This window comes from Uranotaenia lowii, unplaced genomic scaffold, assembly GCF_029784155.1.
Source record: "Uranotaenia lowii strain MFRU-FL unplaced genomic scaffold, ASM2978415v1 HiC_scaffold_1062, whole genome shotgun sequence".
Classification (NCBI taxonomy): domain Eukaryota; kingdom Metazoa; phylum Arthropoda; class Insecta; order Diptera; family Culicidae; genus Uranotaenia; species Uranotaenia lowii.
In genome coordinates, this window is record NW_026597036.1 from 4,857 (window position 1) to 15,000 (window position 10,144).

Below are 10,144 nucleotides of genomic sequence, written 5' to 3' on the forward strand. Positions count from 1 at the left end.
CTTATACCAATGCACGGAATCGTCCATCTTGTGACCCTTGTGACAGGCAATCGTAATCGTAGGCATGGTAGGCGAACAATTCGCTGTCAAAAAGCGCACCGTCTCCACCCCCCACCAATGAGAAACTTTTAGTACCCCTTGCCTACTTTTCCTCAGTATGCACCCACCCTACTGGAGGCACTCTGGTCTAGATAGGTGCTATACCTTTAATAGAACTTGTGTCTTATCCCTTGCTTGTGAAGTGTCCTACCCCTGTACTGGGGAAGAGAAAGGGAGAAGTTTAGCGGATGGAACGGAGGGCAGTTGATGCAAGTTTCTTGGTCGGAAGAATAAAGTTAATTCTGTGCTATAAACAAGTGTAATTCCTTTCTGTTGGTTCCGAATCATCCCCCACAATTTTGGCGACGAGGATTAACAATGGTAAGTGTGAATTCAGGCAAAATTATGGGTAATTGCTTGGAAAATTTAATTCACGATGCAATGATGATTTGGACAAAATGGCGGAGACGTGCATAAATTTTCTGGGATGAGAACATATAGTGATAGAGACTGCACGACGAACTTGACGAAAGGGGGAGAGCAAGAAAAGAACAGTGCTCAATCGATGCTGCCGCTGAGGTGTCAATGGAAATGTATCCATTCGGAGAGCAATGTTGTGCGAGCTGTAAAATTGATATTGATAAACAAAGACGGATATTTTGTGTTTATTTGTGATTGAGATGCGTAAACCGGAAAGTGCTGATTTATTGAAACAAGGATAAATTTTGCTGCTGAAAAAAAAAAAGAAAAAAAAATATGTGGGTATGTGCCTATAGCAGTTGTTATAGGAGCTGATCAGTGTGTTGATCAGGGGTCAACTGATGAGATGTACCTGTGGCTGTTTGCTACAGGAGGTGGTTAATTTTTTTGGACCACGGGAGAAGTACACACCTTACACATAATGCCTGGAGGTCGAGTGGAGTTGAGTAGTTGGTGTCTATGGCAGTCGTTATAGACGGATTGCAGCCGTGTAGCTGAGTACCAATCTGAGCAAATATCGTTGTTATGTGTTGAGCATTAGTTTGACCAGGGCAAGTGCCTATAGTAGTTGCTATAGGAGGTGATCAGTGCTATGATCACGGGATCGGTTCTGGGTCGGAATGTCAATTATTTAAGAAGGCTATTTTCTTTTATGTTGGGAAATAAATAATAACGAAAACTATATTGGATATTTTGCGTATTTATTCACTAATTGATTAATGTTACTATGACTGGAAAATAAACACAAAATGGTGTGAAGTAAGTAACTGACAGAAATTTATGTAAACGTTCATTACAGGTAGATGATAGCCGGCCAGTGCAGCAATTTCGTTGCGATGATATTGAAAAACATCGTTTGTATAATGAATGGAGGATCTGGAAGGGCGCTTTAGAGTGCTATTTCGAAGCCTACGATATCGAGGATCAGAAGAAGAAACGAGCCAAGCTTCTCCACTTGGGAGGACCTCAACTCCAACGTGTTTTTTATAACCTTCCGGATCGTGAGAATTTTCCTCTCGTTTCGGTGGAAAAGCAATGGTATGACGTCGCAATCAATGCACTTGATAGATTTTTTCAACCGTGCCGGCAGGATTGTCTTGAACGTCACAAGTTAAGGCAAATGAAGCAAAAAGACGGAGAAAGATTTTCTGACTTTACGTTGCGATTACGGCAGCAAGCTTCAGATTGTGGCTTCGATAAGTATCCGATCGAGGTCAGAGATGTTTTAACAGAGATGTTTCTTACGGACGCGATAATTGAGGGTTGTTTGTCTGTGGATTTACGCCGTCGCATCTTACAGCAAGATCGTTCACTTACAGAGATAGAATCTCTAGGTGTAGCTTTGGAGAGTATCGAAGTACAAGTGAGGGACTTAAACGGAAAGCCAAAGGAGAATTCTGTTGGACATCATGCGTACAAAATTACCGCTGCATCTGACAAAGGTCGCAATCCTAAGCCACGAGAAGTACAACACGATTTTAAGAAGTTTAACAAATTCTCCTACCCTCGGATCTACCGATGCTATAACTGCGGCCGGCGCGACCACATCTCTACTGACAGGGGATGCCCAGCACGAAACATCGAGTGTCGTAGGTGTAAAATTACTGGACATTATGAGTCTTGTTGCCGTCTGCGAAACTCGAAGAAGCCAATTTCGTCAGAGAAGAATCGAATTCGTGCTGTAGAAGAGGAAACAAGCGTACACACTCAGTTAAATAAAAGACACTCAGAGCAGCCAGACTCGAATAAAACCTACTATACATTCTATTCGGGGAACAACACCAATGTTATCTCGTGTAAAATTGGTGGAGTCGATGTGGATCTACTCGTCGATTCGGGATCGGATGCCAACCTCATTCCGGATTCAGAATGGGAACGGTTGAAACAAGCCAAGGTCGTCGTACGCAAATGTATCAAAGGTAGCTCCCGAATCCTAAAAGGCTATGCAAACGACTCGCCTTTGCCTATCATCGGAACATTTGTAGCAAATGTTAAAGCTGGAAGCAGTTCGGTCGAGGCAGAGTTTTATGTCATCAAAGGAGGACAGCGGTCTTTGCTCGGCGACAGTACTTCCAAACAGTTGGGACTCCTCAAGGTTGGATTGGACGCGTACCAGGTTTCGAGTGATACAAAACCATTCTCTAAGATCAAAGATATCCAAGTGCAAATTCATATGGATCCGACTGTAAAGCCAGTTTTCCAACCCATTCGGCGAATCCCAATACCGCTTGAAGAGGCCGTCAATCGGAAGTTGGAGCAGCTACTCGTTAAAGATATAATCGAGGTAAAGCAAGGGCCAGCATCTTGGGTGTCTCCTCTCGTTGTCGTCGGTAAGTCCAATGGAGAACCTAGGATTTGCCTGGACCTTCGTCGCGTCAATGAAGCGGTTCTTCGGGAGAGACACCCGATGCCCGTCGTCGACGAGTACCTTGCAAGGTTAGGAAAAGGAAAGTACTGGAGTAAGTTGGACCATCAAGGAAGCGTTTCTACAAGTCGAGCTAGCGGAAGAGTCACGTGACGTCACTGTTTTCATCACCAACAAAGGGCTATTTCGTTTCAAAACGACTTCCCTTTGGCCTTGTCACCGCGCCGGAGTTATTCCAGAAAGTGATGGACCAGATCTTAGCGGGTTGCGAAGGAACGTACTGGTACTTGGACGATGTTATCGTTGAAGGCAACGGGCGAGAGGAGCACGATACACGACTGAACGTGGTACGTTGAGCGTTTAGAGATTTAGAAATAAATGATGTTTGTTTCTCTTGCATTATTTCATAATTTGTTTCAAAATAAAATTCTTGTTTATCGTATTACATTATTAATAGGTCCTGAAACGATTTGATGAGCGCAGAGTGGAACTAAATTGGGAGAAATGCGTATTTCGGGCTACCGAAATGGTATTCTTGGGTCATAAAATTACCGTTGAAGGCATTGCTCCTGCTGACAGCAAGGTGGACACCATTCGGTCATTTCGGCGACCGGAAAATGAAGCGGAGGTTCGTAGCTTTTTAGGGCTAGCCAATTACCTCAACAAATTTATTCCAAATTTGGCAACATTGGATGAGCCACTTCGTCTATTGACTAAGAAAGACTCGAAGTTTGAATGGTCTGCGCGTCATCAGAGCTCATTCGACAGTATCAAAGCTGCAATGACTGAGGTTCTAAGTTTAGGGTTTTTCAATCAAAATCACAAAACGACAGTGATGGCGGACGCAAGTCCGACGGGTCTTGGGGCATTATTGCTTCAAACTGATGCGGAAGGGAACAGCCGAGTGGTTACTTGTGCTTCGAAGTCTCTTACCGACACGGAAAGACGGTATTGCCAAACAGAGAAGGAGGCCTTAGCTATAGTTTGGAGCGTAGAAACGGTTTCAAATATACTTATATGGCCGTCAATTTGATATTTTTAACCGATTGTAAAGCGTTGGTTTACTTATTTACTGTGAGATCCCGACCATGCTCCAGAATAGAGCGTTGGGTTCTTCGACTCCAAGCCTTCGACTATTGGGTGACTCATATTTCCGGAGAGAAAAATCTGGCCGATGTCCTTTCACGGTTGAGTACCTTAACACCAGTTCCTTTTGATCCAAAGGAAGAACTTTTTATTAAACAAATTGCCTTATCGGCTGCAACTTCCGCTGCTCTTCGATGGGAGGAAATTGTAGAAGCAACCAAGGAAGATCTGGAGCTCCAAGAAGTCCTAAAAGCTATTGACAACGGGTGTATTGACCAACTACCGCTATCGTTCCGGGTAATTTCCAATGAGCTGTGTCGATTCGGAGATATTCTACTGCGCACAGATAGAATTGTTATACCTAGTTCGTTGCGTGAGAGGGTTATCAGGATTGCTCATGAAGGACATTTGGGAGTCCGGACGATGAAGTCTCATCTTCGAGGTGCAGTTTGGTGGCCCAAAATGGATGTCGCGGTGGAGGCGTTTGTTAAGAAATGTCGCGGTTGCCTTTTAGTTTCAACTCCTGATCCTCCACAACCTATGATTAGAAAGGAGATACCAAACGGCCCATGGGAAGATGTCGCGATAGACTTTCTTGGACCACTACCCAATGGGGAGACTTTGCTTGTAGTTGTAGATTACTACAGCCGATATGTAGAAGTCTGTGAAATGCAACAAATCACCACGAAACATACAATCGAGGAGTTGATTAAAATCTTTAGTCGTTTTGGAGTGCCCCTTACCATTCGAGCTGACAATGGTCCACAGCTCAGCGGAAATTGTGAGGAATTTAAATCCTTCTGTGAGGAGTTTGGCATCAGGCTAGTTAATACCATTCCGTACTGGCCTCAACAAAATGGGGAAGTCGAGAGGCAGAATCGTTCTATCCTGAAAAGGATGAGAATTGCGCAAGAGCTGGGCCAAAACTGGAGGCAAGTTCTTTGTCAATATATGCTATCATATCACGCCACACCGCATCCAACAACAGGTCGATCACCATCAGAATTACTGTTCGGTCGAAGAATACGCTCCAAGCTACCACACATTCCGCTTATTTCTAACATGGATGAAGATATACGAGATCACGATAAATTACAAAAGGAAAAGGGAAGAGTCGCAGCTGATGCGAAGCGTCGAGCACGTGCAAGTGAGATAAAGGTTGGAGATCGTGTTTTGGTGAAGCGTATGCGCAAAGAGAATAAACTGAGTTCTACTTTCGCTCCCGAAGAATTTGTTGTGATCAGGAGGACAGGTGCAGATACAACAGTGCGTTCAATGGATGATGGAAAGGAATACCGACGGAATGTTGCTGACCTCAAGCGGATTGACCCGGAAGACGACCTCCAGCCTACACAACATGAACAATTAGCAGCAGAATCACTACAGTCGGAGGAACCGAACAGTCAACAGTTACAAACATCAGCTGGTTCATCATCACCAGAAGAACAGCGCACCCGTACAAAGCGTGCTCGAACAGAACCTGCTAAATTTATGGATTACGTTCCACATTAAAAATAAATTCAAATAAAACTAAGGGGGGATTGTAGGGTCTAGATAGGTGCTATACCTTTAATAGAACTTGTGTCTTATCCCTTGCTTGTGAAGTGTCCTACCCCTGTACTGGGGAAGAGAAAGGGAGAAGTTTAGCGGATGGAACGGAGGGCAGTTGATGCAAGTTTCTTGGTCGGAAGAATAAAGTTAATTCTGTGCTATAAACAAGTGTAATTCCTTTCTGTTGGTTCCGAATCATCCCCCACAGTCACTAAGTTTTATGACGGTTTAATAATCAGGCACTGAGTGCTATTATAGAACATGCAAAAGAAAGCTTGGAGCAAACTTCTAAGTTTGTGTTTTATTGTAGTGTAAATTGTTACTTCCGGATCGCGGTAACAATGAAAGTTCGTTTTCGGATTCGTAACGTTCCCTTTTATTTGTCCGTTTGAAGCTCTACCGGGACACGTTTTCAATTCCTACGATTTGAATACAAATTAATTTTGGAATACACTAAGAACAATTTTCAAGCTTACGTTTAGTGAACTTCCTATCGCTTACTTCCGTCTCGATTCCAGCTATTTTCCGCTGCTAGTCCCTACACCTTTAATAAACCTAGGTTAGAGATTCAATTTCCACTTTTCTCAATCAATTTCTCACCTCAATTCGATTTCGGTTCAATCTGGCGATTCCTAATTGAAAACGCTTCGTTGCGTGGTATTGTAGCCTAGATTAATTAACAATGCATTAGAACTATCACTTTTCATCACTTTTCATAGGCATACCTGTGCTCAACTTCCCTGCGCAGTTTCACTTCGCGCCTTCGTACTAAAGTTGCAAATGCCTAGATTGGGATAATTTTCAATTATTATTTGCGTTACGCAATTCAATTTGATGTTTAGGCCTACCTTAGCACGTAAATTTAGGGTAAGTATTCAAACTCAACAATAACCACTGCGAACTTAGCTTTAATTTTCTTCTGATCACCAAACGATACTACTTGCATTGAAATTCCACAATCTTTGTTTTGTTTACAATCTATCTCGCTTTATTTTTCCCGCCTATACTCCTGAACTCACTTCTCACCTACACATTCGAACGCATCTTCGAATTCTCCTGCTGTCATTGCGCGAGTGCGTTCAATGGCACTTTCGGTATCGAAAGTCAGTTCAGTGACATGTAGTTTAATAAAAGCATTCATAACTCTTTCAAAATAACTAAAACAGTATGTTCAATAAAAGTTTTATTAGCGTTTTCAAAACCATCTGAAAACATATGGTCGAAAAAAAATATAAGCATTCTGCATGACCATAATAAAACCGTCATAAAACGAGTTGCACAGAAAAATGCCATAATTAAACCATAATAAAACTTCCTAATGCTAGTTGGCATAATCTGTGTTACTTGGGTAGTGTCTTCCGTTTTCAAAATATAAACGAAGCACTGAAAATTCAAAATATAATAAAGTGAAAATGATAGGGTAGGAAAAGAGAAAAAAAGAAGTTACTAACTTGTTTCTTAAATCTTAATCGATGATTTCTTTGAGTATCAACGATGGTCCAAATTTCTTATCTCAACAAAGGCCGACCACCACTTGGTTTTCGTCTGATCGGATGAAACTCCGTCCGTACTGCCTGTCCGCCTTGATCAGGACACAGATGGACGACAAATTGTGGTCACCTGGATCAGTTGGTTCCCCGATAACGGCAAAGTTCAAATTATTCGGGCTTCCAGAAGGATCCACCTGCCGGTGCGTTAGATTTTATCCGGATGTATCCGACTGTCTGGAAGGAATACTCCTTTTTCCGATCGTGTGATATTGCACCCACCGGTCTAATTATAATCGCACTTGTACCACTAACTCCACAACTTTGACCACTTTTTTAACGCTATTGTTTTTGCACTAGCAAGCGATAAAAACGCGACCGCCTTCGGCGAGTAATGCCAAACCAATGTAATTATTTTTTGCAATATATTTTTTTTTATCAATTTATCATTTTAACATTTTTGCTATTTTTGTTATTTGCTAAAATTCTGTGTTAACTTGTGAAACTCTTGTAATCCTGTGACTCATTTGGTACTTAAATTAAATTCTCGATTTTTTCCGATTTTCTTTGGCCCCCCTTAGGTGTTTTGAGGGCAGAAAAATCTAAATTTTAAGTGCTTGGAGACATCACTGAATCAGGTCCGGTTCAGTTAAAATTGTGCACCGGTCAGCGCATTTTTCCCATACATACGCAATTAAATGGATACACCCACAGGTCAGACTCTACTCCAATCATGACTTCCTGGGATGTAGAAAAATTGGCACCAGATTCTATGCCAGCCTGACATTAACCAGCTTTGCACCTGCTGGCATTATTCTGTATTTCAAATTTGAATTTTGGATATTGAAATGTAAATTCTGAAATCAGAATTTCTTAATTAATTTTAGGATACCTTAGTTAATCACCACGAATACGGTACCAATGACTATAAAAAAAACGATAAAATTTGACTTAAGCTTACCTTTGGCAATGTAACGATTGCTCTAAACCCACATTTCGTCCCGATCCCAAACAGTTGCAATTCATACAGATTTCTGCTTCATGGTGTGAGGCAACCTGCTAGTGAAAAAAAACTAAGACGAATCACCGGATCCGACAACCTAGTGAGTGAGTGATTCAACAAAACCGGTACTGATTTAAGTGAAAATCAAACTGCAAAATGTAGCTGTGCAAAATTGAAAGTAAATTGTGTTTAAAGACGAAAAAACAAAACGGGAATAACGAAAAACGGTTGAACTTTTTTTTTGAAACTCAGTGAATCGGCGTAACGGGAAGAGAATGTCTCACCCAAGCCACTTCCAGCCGTGGAAGCAAAACCGGCCTCCTCTAGTCCTGCCGCTCCAACAGCAACAACAACAACAACAGGGCAGCTATGGAAAATTACCGGCCATGGCACACCAGCAACAGCTGCCGGAAGGTCACCTTCATCTCCATCAACAGCAGCAGCAACAGTTTCTGTTGGGTGGTGGTAATCCCCAACAGCAGCAGCAAACCACCTTGGTGCATCTTCCGCCACCCACACCTCAACCGGCTCCGGTCATCCAGTCGGCCGCGGTCGCTTCCAGCAGCTCTAACGCGAGCAACGCCATCTCTTCGTCGACGGCGGCCGGAACCGGTCCCGGTGCAACCAGTCCTGGGGCCATGAGTGATTTTCTCTCCCAACTTGGGGCCAACAAGCTGATGCTCGGGAAGCTGAGCGCCAGCTATGGACTGTTGGCGATGGATCAAAATTCGCAGCAGCAGCAGGGCCAAATTGTGACCGGGCAGCAGCAACAGTTGCATCAGCCTGCATCGGGGCTGCCCGGGCCCCTGGACGATTGTGCCAATGATAAGGAACGGGAGCTTCGCATTCAGCAGATTTTCGAGAACGCTATCAGGTGAGTTGTGTTTTTGGTTTGATGCGCTTCTTTTTCCCATATGTTACTTACTCTGTCGATTGAATCTAGGGTAATATACCCGATGGTTATGTTTCAAGAGAACCGGGGAAAAACAGGAAATTGAATATAGGACCAGGAAAACCGGGAAAAACCCGTAATTTCAAATCAAAACCGGGAAAATTATTAGGATTATATTTTCCCATATATAAACCTATCAAATCCTAAAATCCCTTAATTTCATCAAGACGAAACTTTTGCTCAGAAACTTCACAATCCATAGTCGTTTATTTCAGGGTTGTAGAGCAAGAGCGGGAAAATTTCGGGATATTATATTCATAAGTAAAATTCAGGGAAAAGTCGGTAACTTCATGCAAAAAAAAATTTTGAACTCAGCGCATACATATGTCGAGCAAAGAATCGTGGTAGAAAATTTTCTCGACCATTAACTATTTCTTCGCTCACGCATATTGTGCGCTGAAATGAATGTAAAAAAATTTAAAGGTATCAAATAAAAAACATGATTAGGTAAGTAATCAATATGAAAACCGGAATAAAATTTCACATTGCTTAGCATGAATAAGCTTCATTGGAATCTGTTTAAGAACTTCAGAAGAAAAATATTACAATATCAATCAGTAGCCGAGCTATAAAATAAAACTTGATTTCTTATTCCGAAAATAAAATAAGCGTCAGGAATTAAAATTCAAATTTGAATAATGAATCCAAACTTGAAATTAAATTGTTCATTACGAAATTCATCGCGCATGATTATGTTTCACAATTCAGAAGCAAGATTTCAATAGTAAAATTCAGTATTTGAACTTGAAATTTTGAAAGTATATACATGGCGTTATATCAAAACTATAAAGGGTGATACGGTCAAAATTTGGTTAAGGAAAACGCGTGTAAATCGGTGAAATCGTTTATTTAAAAAATCGAAATAAAATTCTTTTTCAAGTTTAATTAGTATAAAATTCAGGAAAAATATTCAGTTAGGCTTCCGCTTTTCCAAATCCGAATTGCCGGGCCTTACGCTTAACGGGCTTAACCCCTGCCATCAGATTTTGTACAGCCACCTTGTCCACCTTCTTCGCTGCAGAAAGCCAGTTTGCCTTGAACTGCTGCTCGTCCTTAGCAGTTTTTTGATCTTCTAGGCTCCGTTTGACAATAGCCCAGTATTTCCTAATTGGGCGGAGATCTGGCGTGTTGGGAGGGTTCTCGTCCTTGGGAACCACCTGCACATTGTTGGCGGCGTACCA

General features: G+C 42.0%; 1 protein-coding gene and 1 long non-coding RNA gene across 2 annotated transcripts; one reads left to right on the forward strand and one right to left on the reverse strand.

Annotated features, from left to right (window-relative positions):
- The first annotated feature begins 287 nt into the window (after positions 1 to 287).
- Positions 288 to 3,037, forward strand: LOC129759112 (uncharacterized). Its single transcript, XM_055756531.1, has 2 exons — positions 288 to 420; positions 1,319 to 3,037. The coding sequence occupies exons 1-2, from the start codon at positions 418 to 420 to the stop codon at positions 3,035 to 3,037; spliced, it is 1,722 nt and encodes a 573-aa protein (XP_055612506.1). The 5' UTR covers positions 288 to 417.
- A 2,959-nt stretch (positions 3,038 to 5,996) lies between these two features.
- On the reverse strand, positions 5,997 to 6,617 carry LOC129759113 (uncharacterized). Its single transcript, XR_008740127.1, has 4 exons — positions 6,370 to 6,617; positions 6,247 to 6,305; positions 6,122 to 6,188; positions 5,997 to 6,065 (listed from the first exon to the last, which is right to left on the reverse strand). It is a non-coding gene; the product is annotated as an uncharacterized LOC129759113 (long non-coding RNA).
- Between the last annotated feature and the right edge of the window lie 3,527 nt (positions 6,618 to 10,144).